Source organism: Aulonocara sp. 'chitande type north' Nkhata Bay, linkage group LG3, assembly GCF_057382095.1.
Source record: "Aulonocara sp. 'chitande type north' Nkhata Bay isolate Kocher_YH1m ecotype deep benthic linkage group LG3, A_spYH_male_GT1.1, whole genome shotgun sequence".
Lineage (NCBI taxonomy): Eukaryota > Metazoa > Chordata > Actinopteri > Cichliformes > Cichlidae > Aulonocara > Aulonocara sp. 'chitande type north' Nkhata Bay.
Window position 1 is genome coordinate 40163447 of NC_141346.1, and position 20528 is coordinate 40183974.

Sequence of the window (20528 nt, forward strand, 5' to 3'; positions counted from 1 at the left end):
ATTGCACTGTGCCAGTCCCAAAACATCCTTTATAATGGTGTTGAGTTTGTCCGTAGAAAGTCCAGGAACTGCAGTTTTTGGCACTTTGGTGTCGCCGTTGCACGCTTCGTTTATAATGTGGAAGCTTCTCCCTTGGCTCGGAGGCACCCACCACAACTCCCCTCTTAATGATTTGGAAGAGCAGTGCCCTCTTACTGTTTTTGTGTCGAAAAGACATATCGCTCTCTTTCTCCAACAGCCCCGCATCCAGAATGCACTTTTAACCCAAATCACAGTGATTTATTGAAGGTAAAACCTGTCGACACTTTCAATAACACAAGAATCTGCTTTTCTTTTTCTGCATTGAGTTAGGAACGAGCACAAGGCTTCAAGTCAGATGTATCCGTCACAGAAAAGACTTTTCATGCCGAATTGCTTAAACTGAACTCGTGTCTCTTTCTCCCCCCACCGTCACCATCCGGCAGTGCTGAACGGGCCTCCCATGTCTGTAAAGAAGGAGCGGGAAGCAGAGCTGCTAGTCAACCGGCGGGAGCAGCGCAGCGGAGAGGTCATCTGTATCGACGACTAAACCACACAGACACGCATACACGCTCACACTCACACACTGAAATCCGTCTGCTGCAAAGACACCTTTGATTTCTCTCCTAGAAAGTTCTGGCGGTGAAACCAGCGTCGCTGAGCTCCACATCACAAAGTAATTGACTGACTGAGGGTGAACTTGTTGACCCGCTAGTGATTGTAGTTCCTTTCTTTGACACATACGCACGCATACACGCAGAAGTCCTCGAAAATGTTACTCTGCTGGCTGGTACTCCCTAAAAAGCTCAAGTCACACACAGACACACACATGCAGAGGACATTAGCACTCACGCACATGTGCACTTACTGTCCACGGACACACACCGACAGTACACGCAGTCCAACTTGTCTCAAAAAACTTCCTGTGACCTTTTCTTGTCTGCCTCAAACCATTATACTCCTCATAAACGGCCTCCTCGCAGCGGCCTCCTCCTCCTCCTCCTTTAGGGATGCTTCTAACCTCACACAAATGCAAGCATAAACACACACACACACGCACGCAAACACAACGCTAAACCCACCTCAACCCTAGAAACCTTTTTAGATTTCTCAAGTAGACCATGTAACCTTCTTCTTCCTCCTCCTCCTCCCCTTCTGCTCCTATAACCCACGACAGGAAGCTGCATGTGAAACTAAACTCATTTCTGCCATTGCACTCCATCTGCCCCCCACCCCCCACCCCCCTCCTGAAGCATGCTCTAATCACAATAATGCTGTCTCGTGAGAAAGGAAGAAAAATATATATATACGTCAAGCTGTGCCTACAGTCGTTTTAATACTGTTTCTAACTCTCAGAGAAAGGCTGAATCTCCGATGTCTCAGTCCAAGCAGCTCCAAGCACAGCTCCGGCTTCTTCTTCTTCTTTCATTTTTTGTTTTGTTTTTTTTAACCTTCACTTTGTTTTGATGGTACATGTTCCGATAAAACACACGCAGAAAGGTATGATGCATATATTCAGGACTCGTCTGACCACAAAGTATTTCCCGCTTCCCCTCGTTCCTAGTTTATGTACAGAGCTTTGAGGTATTTGGGGGGTTTGTTCCAGAAAAAGTTTTTTCAGAAACCTCCTATGAATGTTTATAACCTTTCATAAGCAAGTCAGTGTTATTAAATCCTATCGACCACCCTCAGCACTCCTCCCTCCTTTCCTTCCCTCCCCGTGCCCCCTTCAATCAACCCTTTTTTTCTGTATTTTTTTCATTTCCAAGTTTCTTTTTTCGTTCTACAAAATCCTGTGATATACAGTAATTTACATATTTAAACAGCTCATTCGTGTTCTCTTGTGTTTTCACTCTCGCGATTATGAGTATTGTTGTTGTCGATGTTGCTGTTGTTCTCGCCGTTGCTATTTGAGAAAGAGCTTCTACCAAAAGACATTTTTTGTAACAAGAAACTATGAAAAACAACACAGTATGTGCGACACACGGTGCACCTCTTCGCCATGTTCGTCCGATGATTACGAAAGACTGTAAACGAAGAAGTTGAGCTAACTTCAGAAGTAGATATATTACATGAAAACTTTTTTTTTTCCTCCCCCCTCGCTTCCATTTTAGATTTGGGGCTTGCAAATGACGTACGTGTATAGAAAACGGGACATGTGTAACCCTAAATGCTTCTATGAGCAAAATGAAAATGCATACTATCTAACTCTAGGAAAAATACAGTCATGCTGAAAAATTCCACTTAATATACCGCATCATTTAATAAAAAGCCTTAATAAAGAAATGTAAAGTCATTAAAATGAATTAAGAACCTGATGTCAACCTGTTAATCCTACAACATCCTCTCTTTTACGTTAAAAAGCCTAAAAAACAAACAAACAAAAAAATCATGGTAGACAGGAGTTCATTTATCCCATACATTTAACTCTTCCCAGGAAGTAGTCAGAGTCCATTTTACAAATGTTTTACAACCCCTGAACTAAAATGTTACATCAAATCAATCACTTAGTTCATTTTTTCTGGTTTTACTTTGTCCTCTTTCCAAAACGTTGTGTTGATTTCTGGGTATTTTGTGTCACTGTGTATGTAGTTGGTGCCGATTAAATGATGAATGGCAGTGAAAACATTTCAATGATGACGCATCTCCTCGTTTTTTCTTTCTTTCTTTCTTTCCTTTTTTGTTTTGTTTGTAATAAAACTGAATGAAATGATTAAAAAAATTCTCTCTGTGGACTTCATTGAGTAAAAAGCGCTTTGAGGCAACTGTTGTTGTGATTTGGCTCGATATGAATAAAACTGAATTGAATTGAAAGGATGATTAAACACAACACGTGCATTTAGAGTTCTGTGAAAAACGAAGGAACTAAGCCAGTACATAGCAGCCAGGTGTTGATAATTAAATGCAGTTGAATAGTTGTGATGTAAAAGCTGAAGTTTTCACAGTTTACTGGTCTGAAACATTCAGCTGTGTCAAAAAAAATCAATAAATAAATGCCACGGTCTTACAGGAGTGACCATCCCAGTAAGTTCACCTTAATCTCAGACAGTGCAGTGCTCAAAGAAACTGTAAAAACAACCCAGGAGCTCCATCTCAGACTCTACAGGCCTCAGTTAGCATGCGAAATGTTAAGATTCAAGACAACACAATTAGGAAAAGACTGAACAGTTATGGCTTGTTTGAAGGACTTTCAGGAGCCTCTTCAAAAAAGAAGCTTATGTTTGTGAAGTACGACAGAGTATTAGCTCCATGTTAACTAAAACAAATGAGAAAAAAGCCAAAATGTGGAGATTACAGTTGTCGTTTCAAGCCAAACAACTACCACGGCTCCTATACCCTCTACAACAGCGGTCCCCAACCTTTTTCGCACCACAGACCGGTTTATGTCCGACAATATTTTCACGAACCGGCCTTTAAGGTGTTGCGGATAAATACAACAAAATAAAACCTGTACCGGTACTAAAAAAAAAAAAAGATACGGGAAAAGACTCAGGGAAACCGAGTTAAAGATAAAAATGATTAAAAAATAATGCTAAAACACGATAAAAAACATGAATTTCACACCCGAGCCTCAACTCTCGCGGCCCGGCGCCAAACGACTCACGGACCAGTACCAGTGTGTGGCTTAGGGGTTGGGGCCCGCTCTACAAAATGCTTTGTTTAGATAAATTTGTGAAACAAATGATCGTCTGTCGTATCGTGTCTTGTGATTCATCATCCTCTTTATTGCACAAGGGTGTAACCATCAGCATCCTTGCATCTGTACACTGCCGGATATTTCAGTTTGTACAAATCCGGCCAACTCTTTCAAGTTGGGGGGGGGAGGTCGTTCTGACCAGATGCAGCTTTCTGCACCATGTTTTCAACCTGTTTTCAAACTATGACCTCAATGTCTCTTTCTTGAAATTTTCATTTTATTCTGAAAACAATCTTTTTGGGGGGGGGCTAAACTTCTGGGACATTGTGAACAATGAGCAGACAAGAACAAAGTGCAGATGTTTGGCTTAATGCACAGTGCTTGGAGAAAATCAAACACAACATAGCAGCACAAAGCAACTGTCAGCACGGTGGTAGAGAGGTGACAGTCTGGCCTTTCTCTGCAGACACAGTCCCTGGGCACCTTGCAATCACCAAGTCAATCATGAACTCCTCCGGAGACCAAAGTATATGTGAGGACATGTAAGCCTATCTGACTGACAGCTAAAACTTGGCAGAAACTGGTTGTGCAACAGCACATCAACAAATCTACAACAGAATGTGAAGGTGTTGCAATTGTCCTGTCCCATCTTGTGTTTCAGATCAGTGAATTTTGATCCTCTTAATACAATTCAGCCTCTCCAGTGGTCCTCTGCTCTCATGGGCGAACTCAGACTATTGTTGTCTCATAATTGTACTCTTTGTTCTGCCCTGTGGCATCAGTGAGCTTTGAGTACTATTATGTGGACCAGTACCAGTTTCTGCAATGCTACTTTTGACTGGAGTGGCTTCCATCTCACAGAAATTATTTCAGGGCAGGGATAGCTCAGTAGGTAGAGTGGTGGCCCCATGATCAGAAGGTCGGGGGTTCGACTCCACTGAACGGCTACCCTGAGGTACCCCTGAGCAAGGTACCGTCCCTACACACTGCTCCCCGGGCACTGCACTGGTGGCTGCCCACTGGGTGAATGGGTTAAATGCAGAGGAACTATTTCCCTATGGGGACTAACACGCACACTTTACTTTAAAAAGCAGAAAAAAGACTTTTGCTGTCTGCAGTCTAAGATGATGAAGTTGGCTTCTTTCTGCTAGACTACAAACTCCATGCCACTCCAACAGGGACCTAGCTTGATAGTGCAGTAAGCCATTTATCTACCGTATTCAGCCTCACGGAGCTGTAAACCTTCAGTCTTTTCACACAGCAAGCAAAACTATTTTAGTCAAAATAATTGGCTTTATTACATTGGTACATTTTAGAGAAAGAGAGATACTAAAATATGAAATAGCATCACAATATTTTCGTTGATGCAGTATTTTGAATGGAATCAGTGAAAACAAATCACTGAGTCTTATTTTTTCATCGAGTAGAAAAAATAAAAGAGGAGTCAGTATCTAAATGTGCAAACATTAGCTATATTAAGTTTCATGTGGAAGGCAGTGAAGTGCGCAAGTTGCATTTTAAAGCTCTTAAATGTTATTTCTTCTCAGTTTTTAAATACCACAGTCACGATCACTTAATTTGTGTGAACACCACCTAACACCCAATTGTCTTAGTCGCTCTGCTCTGATGGTGGATGCTGCAAGAGTCTGGAAGCTCTGAGGACGCCGCGCTGATTCAGTGTCTCCCCTTCGCAGGCCCCTCTGCCTCCCACACGCACACATGCACAGCAACCTTGAGGAGCAGATGACTGGTGATTCACAATGACTAAAAGGTGAAGAGTCACCCTGCTCTGCTATTCAGAACAGACTGCTGCCGCTCACAGACGAGCGTTCACTGTTATAGGAGCTTTGTACTCCCTAATAGGAGAGTCTGGAGATGATTTCAGCTCCCATGAGGTACACACTGGGAAGCCCTCTGCAGATAGCTCTACATCTCAGGTGAATACTCTTCTGTACTGTTCGTGTATTTTTACATTTATATCTTGGGCTTGTAGATGTTTTTGTTTTTAACGCTCATCAGTGTGGTCAATCGAGTCAGAACCCATCTTTTTACATTTGATGTCGATGTACTGATGTCTAACGTATTTAGTTTTCTTCTGTACATTACTTTGTAATCAGTATCTTGAAAGCCCAAAATGTATTAATATATTTATTAATTGCCCAAATAATTTAATATCTGCTTTCCTGCTATTAACAATTGGTTATTTGTTTCCATTAATATAAATATGACATATGCAACAAAAGTGAAAGTATGCCACAATACAATATCACATCTACACAATAATAATAAACAATAAAATGAGACATACTGGTGAAATACAAACTTCTAATAAAAATTAATCCTGAGCTGAACTACTCACAGGTAACGCCAGCAACAAGCTCACTTACTTTATATGACAAGGTGTCCATAACCAAAAAGACTGACATATTTAACTATTTATTGGTGAGGTGCAACAAACTGTAAAAACTGCTGGTCCCATCAAGCAGACAAGGAGTAACATAAGAATTTTTGAAAAATTGTTTCAGAGCCAAGCCAGAAGGTCAAACTTTACTGGTCAATTTACAGTTATGAGCTTTGAGTAAGTGACCAAAGAGGCAAAGTCATGGATACGCAACCATCCTATATTTTTTTTCAGGCATCTGGGGTAGATCCACAATATATATAATTTTGGGTGTCTTTGGACCCCCCCAGGAGGAACTACAAAAACACTGCTGAGGAAAAGGATGACTGGAATTCTGTGCCTAGCTTGTTGCCACTGTGACTCAACTTCAGATAAACAAAAGAAGATGGCTGGATGGACAGAAGTATGGATGGGCTCTTGCTCTAGGACGTTTGCGAGTGCAGCCAGTACCTTGTCATGGCACCACTTGTATCTGCCTTGGTTAAGAGCAGACATGTACACTAATAAGATATTGTAACAGCCACTATGGTGTGGTGTCCCTTTAAGACACCCAAGTCGAGGGTTGATGGTGTCATCAGTTTGTGCCACTGCTCTGCTCTCTCTCTCTGTGATGGTGTGAACATGTGCTTACACGCTAGTGCATGAGGAGGGACGGATTTTATGTTTTACCTCTCCAGACACCTTTGTTTGCAACGTTATGGGTTGTACGAACACTGTGCGCTATGTTTGTTAAGCTGCAGCCGTTCAACCGGGCTTATATGGTTGATGAAGAGAAGGTATATTAAAGAACACACTGTGGAATTCCCAACGCCAGCGTGAGTGTGTATTCTTTTGGCTACCCTGCTAAGTGTTTTGCCGCCTCCTCTCAACCACTAAACGCAACCCGACGTTACAATATGTGCCAGGGTTCCTGTAGAACTTGCACATTAGGTCATCTCTCGTGCCCCTGCTGTGCAGATTTGGATGGCTCCAACCTCCATAAGTCAACCCAAGTGTCAAAGAGCCCAAATGCAGACTCAGAAAAGGGCAATGGGATCAACCTGGACTTTATTTACTAAACTCAAGTGAAAACAGTACACACAGGAATTGTGGGTGGCACGTGGAACTCGAACGAGGGTCAGGAATCGTGTGTGGCATGGAACGTGAACAAGGGTCTTTTGCTAGCAAGTGGAGGGTGACTAGGAAAAAGCAATACTGGGCAGGTGAGTGTCCAGACAGATGAGAGGGAGTGGTTAGCATTTCCAGAGATGACCAGCGTCCAGGTGAGTGAAAAGAAGTGCGAATGAGGAGTATGGTGAATCCGAGAAGCTACTAGAAACACAAGGAGAACAGGATAAGTTAGCATGAACAAGAGAAATCACAAGATGCAAAGGAGGCCTAATACTAACGTAGATCATGAGACGAACTGGTGAAGAAAAGTTGAATGCGCTGGTCTTAAATACTGATGGCTGATTATCCTGGATCACAGACAGATGAGCATGACAGGCGTGTGGATGAGGGCTCCGCCCAGAGGTGGGACTCAGTGGAAACGTGGAAAAACACAGCCACTCTCCTGGACCATGACACCAAGTCACCTTCCTCTTGGGGTTGATTGACCCACGTTGCCCCTGAGCCCTGGGAGGTAAGCTTGACTGCTCTTAACTTCCTCTGGTACTCCTCCATATTTCTCATTTCTGCCTGGATCATGGTTTTCCTCTTTGTTAAGTTAAACTTTTCCAGATTTTTGGAAGCATGTGATGCCCAGACTTTGTCATCCTGCACAGGGTGCTCGAATAAAGTTGGATTTTAAAGATTCCTTTCTCTTGGACCAGTGATTTAGAGTCCTTCCACTCTTGTCCTGATGTGGTTTTTAACCTACTTCTCTGACCTTGTTGTCTCTTGAATCTCTGAAGATGAAGGCAAACCTGCATTTGCCACTTTGAACTCTGCAATGAGAGATGACAGAGTAGTTGTAGTTGCCCAGATGTAGAGCCCGACTGGAGTAAAACTTGGAGCCAGCTTCTTAGGTGCTCAATGATCTTTCGTTCCACTCCTTCCACTGCTGTAAGCTGGACTTTATACACTATCAGAAACCACATCAACCTTGGAAGCAAGCGTTGTTGATACAGCCATGTCTGAAACTTCCCCAGGAGCCCAGATTTATCAGTAGTCTTCAACCACCCCTATGCTTTCTCTTCAGTATTGTGGATGCTGCTGCTGTCCCTTAGTCATCGTAGTCTGTGTTGCCACCTCATCAAGCTTGGTTAGGACCAATTTTGCCTGCACATGGGAAGATGTTGTGATTATAAGGTCATCCACGAAGTCCTTTATCACTGTTATCAGATGCTTCAGTTCTTCGCCGAGTCTCTGGTTACATTTTTCATGAGGTTCATAACAGGATGATAGGCTGGGGGAGACTGCACAACCAGTGACAATCGTTTTCTCGTGGTGCTGCCACTGGGTGATGCAGTTTGTGGTCTTGAAGCGGAGCTTGATCCCTCGCAGGTAGCTACAGATCATTCCCTTGATGCGGTCTGGGACGTGGTAATACTTTATGGCTATTCTGACAAGATTGTGAGGAATGTCTACAAAGTCCAGCCAGACTACTGTCAGATTGCTTTTCTTTGACCTGGCTTCATGTGTCATCTGGCCTAGGACTCCTCTGTGTTCCAGGCATCCCGTGAAGCATGGAATGCCTCTCTTTTGGATCAAGGTGTTCACATATCCATTTTCCATCATGTATGGAGTCATTCTCCTCTCCAATATTCAAGGCTGAGCAGGATAATGGTTCTAAATTGGCTTATGCTTTGTTAGCTGTTTTATGCTTCCCATTAACCTATTTTTGAGTCTCTTTCTTAAAAGAAATTGAGCTTTTCAAAAACAGTAAGGAAGGTTTATTTCAAAGTGTAACAATGTTTAGGCAATGCATACATCATCATTTTACAGAGAACGTCTTCACAACATTACAGAATTTTCCGAAATGGCGATAAACTTTGACATTTAGAGAAAAAGGAATTGGGGCAGGGAAGTGTTCATGTGTGTGTTGTGTGTGTGTTTGTGGTGGCGGGGGTGGGATGAGGCATGTTTTTCCTCAAAAGACTTTAAGCTATGTGGTTCAGGTTCAGATTCAGGAAGTGAAAATTTAGAGGGTTGTTGGTGTGTGTGTGTAGTCTGATTGGTGCTGACAGGGAAGTATGAGGTGCACAGGGATGTGGAGGGGGGGATGACTGAGACATAAAGAGGAAAGAGGAAAATGATGAGGAAATCAAACAGGATATATCGTCTGCACTGCAGAATCGGACGTTTTTTTTCCATTTGAAAACATAAATGTTTGGTTCCAATTAAAAACGCTGCGATCGCTGCAGTAAAGTGCTGAGGAGAAACCAATGTGGTCCATCCACAAAAACTACTTATAAACAAGAGTGGGAGTGCAGAAACCCACGGCTAGAAATACACACTGTTTGCATTGTAGCAAGGAATATTACGGAAACCAGCAGCGTATGAGAGAATGGAAGGAGTTATATTTCCAGAAGGATATAAAAGTAAAACAAACCCAATACTAAAAGCTTTTAGATATTAAACTGAACTCTTAAATGTAACTTTCAGTTTGACACCATTCACCTCTCTTTTGCAGTCAGACACCAAATAACCAGAACTCTCTTTTTTTTTCTTTTTTTCCGAGGTTAACCTGGAACGACTCCCTTGAAAATTGATGTTGGATCTTTTCCATGTTTCTGCAGAGTTCTGCTTTTGGTGTCACACAACTGATTTAATATCTGGCTTTTATAAATTCACTGTAATAAAAATGAAGCCACAAAAGGGTAAAAGGACAGACTACAGCAATGACTCTCAGTCGTTTTTGTCAGACCCATGCATACCCACAGTGCCCAGATGAGCTCTGGTAACCCTTTCACTGGTTGCCTTTGTTATAAATAATTTTATACAATAAAGGGTCCGTTTTTAGGGCCAGTTTGTTAAATTCTGACCCTGATACTACAATATTAACGCATACTGTGGGTGATGAAGTCATTTATCCATATTGCATAAATGGATAGATGACATTCATTTCCTTTTCTTAATTTATACTTAATTTTAGCTGTTTAACACTCACAATATAGCCCATTGGTATTTACCCTCTACTGTTAATCCATAACTTTCAGTTCACTATTTCTTACTTTTAGGTATCTGTTTTAACCATTTACTAACTGGTTAAAATACAAAAATGATAAATGTGAAGTAACATATGTGGTTGCTTTTGCTGTCGTGGGTCCTTTAGCTTAGCCCTTAGCAGCAGCCTCATCGCTGCTCTTTCATGTTTTAACTTTGTCCCAATGCTTCTTTCCTTTTGATATAAACTTTCATTGGCTCTTCATTTCAGTACCAGCTAACTTTTTGAACCTATTAGCATTTAACTTATGTAGTAGATTAGTTAGGGCTTGCATGGTGGTGCAAAGGTTAGCACTGTTACCTTACAACAAGAAGCGTCTGGGTTTGAATCTGCCAGGAGGCTGACGTGTCTGATATCCCTGTGTTGGTGTTCTCACTGCATTATCATAATGATGTCAGTCCAGTATCAAAATTGCAACTGACGAAGCACGTTGTTGTGATCGCATAACTTTAAAATATGGAGAAAAAAGTAAAACCATACCTTTGTTAAAATAAACCTCTCTTCTAAAACAAATGGTCAGCATTTCAAGTGTTTTCTTTGTTCATTTATAAAATATAACAAACATATTATCGGGTTAGTTTTGCTGTTAGCCAAATTTAGTTTATTTATCTTGGTTTGCTAACTTAGCTAACTTTTTGGCTAATGCTAACTGAATGCTAACTAACTCAGACAACGTCACTGGTCGGGTGCAATGCTGATCCTGGGCCAGCGTTATTATGATGATGTAGGAACAACACTGACACGAGGATATCAGACTGTGCATGGGGCTTTTCTGTGTAGAGAGAGGTGTCGAAGGTGTGCACGTCCTCTCACAGCGCTCCTACAATGCCACACTTGGTAAGAAAATGGCTTTCTGTTACCTCTCTGAAACTGCAGAGTTATATCCTGGTGTACAAGAATCTCTGGTTGGACGTCACTGGTCTGCAATCAGTAGTGCTAATGTTGCACACTGTTTACCGCATTGAGAGGGCTGATTAGCAGAAGGGTTTAATAATCTATTTTGTAACTTGGAGATGACTTTGTGAAGCTCCATGTGTTCAGGTGCAGGGTAGCATCTTCAATAAAAGTAGAAAATGTTTTACTAACATGAGCAGGTTCATTTGAGAGGTGTGAATATCCATGACAGAGGATTTCTCAGGCATGAAAGTATTTGGATCTCCTTCTAAGAGGTTTCAGTCAGATTTAAAGGAAATCACTAAGTGTAATAAGATTATCTGTTGAAAATTTGGGTTTTAGTCATGCATATACAGTTTCTTTGTTAGTTTTTTCGGGGCCACTTATCTCACCCCTCGCCCTATGGCAACTGGGATTGGCTCCAGCACTGCTGTGACCCTGAATTGGATTAATGAAAGCTTTTCAAATGGTCACAAAGAACAGAAAATGCATAGATTTCTGCCAAATAAGATAACACTGAGTTTGCTGTACGTGAACCGATTGTGCCTACATGCGCAGTCGACCATTAAAGACCCATCATCAGCCACAACGATGACTGCAAAACAAAAACATCCAGCTGAGGCTGACAGGAAACGGCTGTTTTTATATGAATTCGCTCAGGGGTGAATGAAAGCGTGTACCAATTTCATGGCAGTGCATTTCATTTTTGTGATGTTCTTTCTGTTAGTTCTTTGTGAATAACTTACATAAGCATCTATACTTTGCCAACGTGATGAAAAAAAAAGGAAAATGTATTAACTTCATTTATAATACAGCTTTATCTGTATTTTGGCTGAATAATTAACAGTTTTATCAGGTTATTTCTTGAAAAATGGTCATCAATCAGGTGAAGAAGAGGGAGTAAGGACAAGCTATATTTAAAGCTCTATGCTTCGCTCGGTATAACTTGCACAACAAAGTATACAAACAATCATTTTAACCTTACAAAAAGATAACAAATTCACATCCATGGCATTTAAAACACCGCCCAAACCATCTCCTTGATAAAATGTAAAATGTGTGTAAAATATATCCAAAGTATTTAAAGAAAATGCTTGCATTGATATTATAAAATCAGTATAAACAGAAACAAAATTGATTTGTAAGATTTCATACACACTGACGCTACATTGTATAAAATATATGACAACTCGTGTAGGCCGCTTGCAGATGTGCTCTCAGCTGTGGAAGTGGAAGGTGCATGCACAGCTTTACTCATAGTCTTATAAAGAGTTTAAGCACAATTTATAGCGTAATACACAGGCTAAGATGAACATCCAAGGAGTTTTCTTCTGCTTCTTCTTTTTTATATGAAGCCCTTTATCTACAGAACAGCTCCCATCACATCTGTTCCCTCGGCAGACATTCACTGTGGGCCTTGGTTTTATTCCAAAAATCTGCGTTCCAAAACAGCTCTGCAGTCCAGAGGGAAAAAAAATCCACAACAGCTTCCCCAAATGTCAGGGTTTGTCTTTCAAATTAACGTCTTTGGGAAGAAGCCGTAGCATTAAGCGATGCCTCGACCGCTTATGACAGCTTCACCATTTATAAAACAATCTTGTCCGCACAAAAACAAGTTAGTTCTCTGATGAGTCTGTTTACTCGTTAAAACAAACAAACAAAAACAAACAAAAAGTTTCCACAGTGCGCTTCAGTTAACTTTAAAGATGCTAAAGACGTGAGGCGAGGCGGAGGGATTGCCTACGCTGTGGAGTCTGAAGGACGGGCCCGTAATGGCCTGCAGCTCCGTGCCTTTGTCCAGTCGCAGGAGGCCGGACACCTGGCAGGGCTTCAGGAAGTGGAAAGGGTGCGGCCCGGCAGAGGGGGTTGTCCCGTAGCCTTCCATGCATTGCAGCTTCTGAGCCCTCAAGCCAAGGGTCACCACGTCCAGCTTCACGTACTGAGACTGCTGCTCGTTGAACAACACCTGAATGGACAGAGAAGATGATCTCTCATGAACAGGTCAGCAGAGGGAGAACTTGTTTCTGGAGTATTCATGTGAAACCCAAGCACACTGTCTCGGGATTTCATGACTTTTTCTTTCTCTTTTTTTTTTTTTTCCTTTTGCTTAGATTTTCTCCAGACTTCTGTCAGCCTGACAAGGAGGAAGGCCTGGATACTTGAGATTACCCAAAACCTGATACCCAGCTCTCCAAAAACATGATTCATACATCTACACTATGACTGCTCGAGCTAAATAAAGCTTGCTTCTAGCTTTGCATGCAGACTTTTTTAATTCACCCTACTATCCAACCATCCATGCATTTTCTTCCACCTATCCAATTCAGAGTCACAGGGGGGCTGGAGCCTAATTCACCAGACTAAAAGTAAGAAATGTATTTTTATAGGTGTGATGCTTTAACCTGGATCTCTGTTTTATTTAAGATGTTTTCAGCTGGATTCATCTTTCTCAGAATCGTCAGTGTTTGAACTTTGTCTTAACCATCCCATGAACCCGTTTCAGTTTACTTTAATTTCACTTTAAATTATTACCCAACCATAGTCTGAAATTGTTTTTTGAAATTAAGTTGGCAGGATAAAAATATAGAATTTTGTGAAATAATATAAAGATACCTAATCAACTTTAAAGCTGCATTTATACCTTTGGGACAAAACATTTTCATTTTGACTCTGTTTTGGTCTTTTACATAGACTGTATATAAAAGATGGATGTGCCCATCGCAAACACGAAGTATGACACAGTATGTGGTTTCAGAAGAAGTCAGGTTAAAGGGAAGTCATATAATGAAGTACTTCATTATATGACTTTGTAAAAAAAAAAAAGTTAAAAAAAGATGAATTTATGTCATCAGTCACCAGCAGATGACAAAGACTTTGATTTTTTTGATTTGTTTCCTGTAAGAGTGTACTCCTCTTACTGCGAATATGGGTTTCTTAATCATTTTGTCATAAAAGGAATTAAACAGAGCTGCCCGTTCCAGGAAATAATTCACTGTCAGCGAAAACTGAATTCCCTAAAAATACATTACACAATGTCGACTTTGTTTGCTGCATTACATACTGGCTAATGCGTAACTGTAAACAGTACAAAGCCTCAGGGTTTAAAGAGTGAAGCCAATGTAGAAGTAACTTAGCTTGTGTTCTTTTTAATAGTCACCAGGGGGCGATACAGGTACAAAAATAATTCTAATCCTATATACATTTAAGGCAAAATGTCTCTTTCTTGACCTCTTTAAACACTTTCCTGTTGAGTTTATGGACTTAGTCACTCATTTGAATTAAAAACTTAAGTAAACATTTGTCATACCAAGTTCCAGAAAGGAGGATTAGCCAAGGTGTGCTTGCTGACTAACAACTTGTGAGGTTTAATTCATTAGCCAGTGATTTTTGTTTTGTAACATTACTGCAAAAATATTGTTTTACAGTAGCATTATGAATTTTAAAACCTTAAGCAGAGGACATTAATACTGTGCAACCAAATTTTCTTTGAAGGGTTTATATTAAAAGTGAACAGCTAGATAGCTAGCTTAGTTAGCAAGGTATGCTAACTAAGCTAGCTAGCGCAAGCGGATCGGCTCCAGTCCAATTATGTTCTTCAGCAACCAGTGCAAATTTTGATTTAATTTTAGTCATAAGTCTAAAGTCATAGTCAGTTTTAATCGAATAAATCTCATAAAATTATAGTAAATATTAAATCTAAAGGTGATTCAGTTGATTAAAATATGAAGCGTAAAAGTGTGGCGTAGTTTGGTGTCCTACTTTTATTGACATCAAATGTGAAATGTGTCCATATGTCTGCTCTTGTCTTTGTCAAAAGCACTAACATTTTGTCACATTTTAATGAGAAACAGGGAGATTTCTGAGTTCTGTTTCCAAAAAAAAGCTGTACCGTTGCCCGAGGGCTGATCGATTGTTAGCATCTAACCACTGGATCGCTGCCAAACACGTTCTGCCTTTCTACAACTTAATTATTTGTCTTTGGATCTCATCTCTCCAGAATATTTTCATCTCGTTCCTATTCGCAGACGTAAGCATCAGTAAAATTATTTCTCTCAATGAAAAAGGTCGTTGAGAGAAATTACTTGACAATGAAATTAACACTGATGGAAAATTGAACTTTAAAAAAAAAAAAAAAAAAAAGATGTGGGCATCTTTTATTTACAGTTCACCAGAACCTGAGGGAAATATCTGGATCTTTACTTCATCTTTGCTTGCATATCACTGTGTACATCAGCTAGCTGCCAACTGGGAACCATTTTGATTTTGTACAGTTTATCACACACAAACAGGCAGGACTAACCTGGTGTTTTTTTCTTTTGTGTAAAGAGAAAACATGCTAACTCCACTCAGAGGCGCTCTGTCTGGGTTCAAAGCACACCACTGAGCTGCCTTTAATACTGCCCACATTCATTTGAGGCATTATTAATGGAAAAGTTGTGACTGGTTCAGCTTTAAGGTAGAGGTGCGGCTGCCAGACAGTCCCAGACTAATGCTGGGTTAGCTTAGATAAGCCCAGACTCCTTGTTTAATAGCCACACCTTGTATGCAGAGTTTGCAGCTCAAAATAAACTATCGCTCCCAGCAGAAACTCACCTGGCAAAACAGGAAGTAGACGCCTGCTTTCTCCACGGTGAAGGTGCCCTGCTCCTTGTTGTACCTCACCGCTTTACTCATATTCAGCGTCCTCTCTTCCCAGCCCTTGATCACCCCACCTTCTCCCACTGTTAGACACACGCACACACATCCCAGGTCATTCCTCTCAGAGACAAAAGATTCAAAGATCAACCTCTGTCCTTCACTTTTACGACTCTTACCTTGCTGAGAGGAGACTTTGGTTACTGACGGAAAGCAAAAGCGATTTTGAAAGAAAAGGAAAAGGGAAAGTGAATTAAGATTTTATGAGTGCAATCGTATAGGGGTATATGATTGAAAACACTTCAGCAGATGCTACACGAGACAGCTACGAGAGATCTGCCAAGCCACTTACTCTCAAAATGAGACGCCGCTTTCCTTCCATTTCCACTCCTCCCTGCTTTCGACGTCCTCTCTGTAAAAGGGAGGCAGGAAAGGAGACTGAATGCACATAAAAATGACGTCTGTGGGGTTTTTTCTTGAAAAATTTATTTGGACAAAGCAATCATCCCCATCTCTATCTGTCTAATAACATGAAGCGTTAATTTGGTGCCATTCAGATCCAGACCTGGCTGGCTCTAACAGGGTTAGCAGATGGGTAAAGGATTTCCTTTCACGTGCTTCAATAATATTTCCTCAAACTATTATTTTCGGTCAGAAGCGCGTGCCTCCTCACCACCACACGCACACACACGTTTAGCAGCTAATCTTGGAGCCAGTTGGTCGCAGTCATGTAGAAAATACTGAATACAGAGATTGGATGGAAGGAAGGAGGCTGGAGAGATCTGATTGGAAGGAAGGGTGAAAAAAAATTAGAAAACCAATAAAACCCCTAAGATGGACAGGGGGAAAGTGACTGATAAAGCAGAAAAGGACAGGCATTAAAAGGCAAAGCTGAAGAACTAAAAGGCTAAGCAAGAAAAATGAAGTGCAGGAACAGGAGAGTCAAAGAGGGTCTTTGGCTGCAGCAAGACAGAGTGAAGCAACAGCCAGCTTCATCCAAGAACAAGCTCAGATAGCTGCAATAAATAAAGCACAGCACTGATGACCGCCTGCTCTTATTCCCCACTAAAAGTTTTTTTAGGGTTTTTTTGCCTTACAATCCAGCCGATTTCAAACACTGATACAACTCTGTGTATGAACTGTGAATTACACACTTTATGTTTCAGGATGAGACGGGCCAAACGCCACCCACCGTCATCATTCGGGAATATTGAGCCCCTGTGAAAATAACTCACATGCGGGTGACCCTGTGGACTTTGGATTTGCTATGGCCGAGCGTAAAGCCCTCAGGCTGGCCAGATTTTCTCGACTTAAGCTGTCGGTCTTTTCAGAGGAGAACATAACAGCAGTGTCCTGCTGAAAGGCAAGACTGGAAAAAGCTGTTTGCTCTTCTTATTCCCTCGTTTTTCTTCTTTTTTTCCATTGACAGCCATGAGTTTCTGACAGTTTAATGAGATATTAGTTACTAAAACCAATAAGCTAGCACTTAGAGGATATCAATACAGATACACTGGTGAAATCTAGACTCTAATCCCCTTTAAAAAGCCCTCGTGTGGGTTCACTCTCGGGCAAAACGTGGACAATCAAGCAGTCCCGTGATGGTGACGCAAGCAGAGGCTATAAATACAGCAATGATAGGTCATCAAATATCACCGCTTTCACAACAAATCATAGCTGTGTCAGTCGTGTGTTCTGGCGGTGGGGAAAAAAATCAATTTCATTGCCCGAAAGCGTGCAACAAGGCCCCCAGCGCCCGCGCCAGCTGCTTTTTTTCTGGGACTCGAGGCCGCTCTGGTCAGACCTGTAATTTCTGAAACAGTCTTCCAGCTGCCTACTTTTTCCTGTGTCAACTTTTAGCAGCGGGTAGTGCCTGCGGCCCGCGAGACCTGACCAAAGTGGCATGTGGGGCCAAGACTGGCCAGCGCTCTGCGTTAAATGTTCTTCCTAAAAAAACAACAGTTGGTAAGGAGACTGTGTCTGTGGCAATTTGGAGAGCTGAAAGGACAGGACGTCTTATACATGCCGGTGGTGCTGCAGTGCAAGAAAAATGTCAGGCTTTGGCAGGCTTTCGAGACGCAGTACCATCTAGATTTGGGCGGATTGGGCCTAATATCGATAGTATCGATACAAATGCTGGTATTGGCGCGATAGGATCGCATTAATGTCCTACTAAGTTCAGTGTGTAGCCAACTGAATTGTGTTAAATAATTTTATTGGAAAAGGAAAAATATCAAACATCTACTGTGAAAAATGGCCTAACGTCTGTTTTAATTACAGACTTCAGCACATTTAAACAACAGAAGTTAATGTGCTTTAGAGATGGACACATTTAGACTCCAGGTCCTTAAAAAATCACTTTCAAAATACATGAAAAGATGAAAGGTGTGTTTTCTCTTAGTAACTACTCATCACTAACCATTTAAATGTGTTAGGAATTAGCAAATTGATGATTCATCTCATAAATCTGCTACATAAGCTGCCTTTAGAGGTTAAAAGTATTGCTGAAACACTGGCCATGAATTTACTTGGTATGGGATCGATACCAAATTAGCAGTATATCACAGCACTAGTACCATCTCTCTTCACTCGATGCCCCACCAGCAGCTCTCTCTTCTCCAGGATCAGCTGAACAATGGCCTTCCTCTGTTTGTTGACCTGTTGAAACACACAGAAAAAACCAAGCTATTAACAAACGGCCAGTTATTTTTCTCATAACTTTTTTTTTCTGGCACAGAACCCACTCACGGCCACAGACAGCCTTTATTTCCTGCCAGCCACATAAGCAGCAGACTGTCTCTGGCAGTATCCTGCCCCCTTTGCTGCCATTCTAGCTGTAAATCTACCACTTCCTCAGCGACTGGTTGCGACACCTAATGCATGTTTTCAGCACTTCGAATTCTTCACATGTCATTTTTTTTCCGCAAGAAAGAAATTGATTTTGTCAAGCCAGACAGGATTTAAACCCTCAACTGGAAGGTGGCTGGGGGGGAGACTCCACTGGGTGACCGAAGGAGGCCTAAATCGAGTAAGAGGAGAAGCTGCTCCAGAGGAGGGGGGAAGAAGTATGTTTAAATTTACTGCTACTGTGGAAAAGCAGGCCGAGAGAGCTGCAGTGCACCCTCCAGACGTTCACTCACTGGGCTCTCATCAGAAGTTGGCTAACGGCAAATGGACAGAACAGGGGCCCCCTTGGGGAGGGCTCCAGCAACACTCCACGTGTCCAATTTTGGGGGGTATTTGTGTTATGTGCAGGTTTCTTGCCCCCCCCTCTCTTTCTCCTGATATAAAATCCATTGCAATCTGGTTTTGTGAAATACACTGAACTCAAAAACAGAAAAAAAAACAAGAAGAATTTCCATTCTGGCTCCTTTAGGAAATTTATTTGTCTTGTGATGCAATCTAGTGTCGGATATTTGCTGCAAGTGCAAAACAGAAAAAGAAGGAGAGTGGAAAAAAGTTTAGGAAAGCTGCACTTTGCAGGAGATTTAGAAGCGTTTGCTTGTGCGGGCTGAAAATGATTTACACTTGCCACGCTTTATCGTGCAGCTCGTTTCACGCCTCGAGTCCCCGGCAGACTCGAGGCAGTGGGGTGAGCGGGCATACGCCAAATAGCTGAGGCTTTCCAGTAAAATTAGATAAAAAAAAAAAAGGAGCACAACTGGCACCAGAGTAATTAATCATGATCCCCCACCCGGGGAGAATGGGGGTGGAGGTGGTTAACAGGGGGAGGCGGACACAAAAACAAGCAACAACTCGGCACAATTTGACTGCGTTTATTGCCGAGTAATAAAAGTGCCAAGCAGAGAAATGGTGCGAGAGAATAAGTAGTCTACGTGCGAGGGGCGAGAGAAAAGGGGGAGGGTGAAGTGTGGATTTGTCCATATGCCCCCAGCCAAGATTCCCGTAACCGCAGCCACAAAAGAAGTTACATAAGAAACACTTGATGGTCTTTCAAAAAAAAAAAAGTTGCAGGAGAGTAAATATTATTGTTGGTGCAAAAACGGAGAGGGGCTGTCTGCACGCTCGAATTATTAAGGTCTTTTTCTAAAGTATGACACAAACCTGCTCGAGTCGGTCCTGCAGGATCTTGAAGGACTGAGACAGGTCCCGCGTCTGTCGCAAAGTCCACGCCGTAAACAGCGCGCTGCATGCGGCCAGAGACAGAGCCACCAGGGCCAGAGAAGCCCAGACGACCCGCAGCCTGCGTACTCGTCTCCTCTGCAGAATCCGATGCATATTGGTGCAGACTGCGCTGCTAATCACCGCCGCAGACCATCCGAAATCCCCCGCTTCAACTCCATTCCAGCAGAGCATGAAGTCCCTCCAAATGCATTTCAGTCCAAATGTCCAGTCTGGCAATAAGAGGACAGGCTGTGACCGCTCTGTAGGATCTGCTCTTTAACTTTTAGCTTTATCTGGCAGATGAGTTTGAAAGCAAAGCAGCAAAAACATCTGATCAAATCACGGCCACCATCCTCCGTGTGTGCAGGCCGTCTCCAAATACAAGAAAACTGTGCAACTGGCGCACATCAACTGTTGCATCCTTCTCCTTGTGATTCGTTGACTCAGCTCTCTTGTCTTCCCTTTAAACGGCGTGCTGGGGGGTCAGTCTATTAGACAGACAGACCGAGCACACATGAATGTACACACACGCGCTGAGAGAGACGCACACACACGCAGCCACACACTCTCTGCTGGAGGCGAACTTTGCCTGCGCCCTGAATTTTTGATACCAGCTGGCAGCCGCCGTGAAAATCGACGAGGGGAGCGCACGGAAAGCTTTACGCGAGGCTTCC

General features: G+C 42.1%; 2 protein-coding genes across 2 annotated transcripts in view; one reads left to right on the top strand and one right to left on the bottom strand.

Moving 5' to 3' along the window:
- The window catches only part of chd3 (chromodomain helicase DNA binding protein 3), a 56431-nt gene extending 53691 nt beyond the window's left edge, over positions 1–2740 (top strand). Inside the window, exon 40 of the mRNA XM_086280974.1 lies at positions 465–2740. Within this exon, the coding sequence (XP_086137100.1) occupies positions 465–568 (104 nt within the window). The 3' untranslated portion in view covers positions 569–2740. The remainder of the gene's footprint in view (positions 1–464) is intronic.
- A 6188-nt stretch (positions 2741–8928) lies between these two features.
- On the bottom strand, positions 8929–20519 carry tnfsf12 (TNF superfamily member 12). The gene is made up of 6 exons (XM_086280995.1): positions 19795–20519; positions 18306–18387; positions 16085–16144; positions 15912–15935; positions 15691–15818; positions 8929–13063 (listed from the first exon to the last, which is right to left on the bottom strand). The coding sequence occupies exons 1-6, from the start codon at positions 20044–20046 to the stop codon at positions 12788–12790; spliced, it is 822 nt and encodes a 273-aa protein (XP_086137121.1). The 5' UTR covers positions 20047–20519; the 3' UTR covers positions 8929–12787.
- Between the last annotated feature and the right edge of the window lie 9 nt (positions 20520–20528).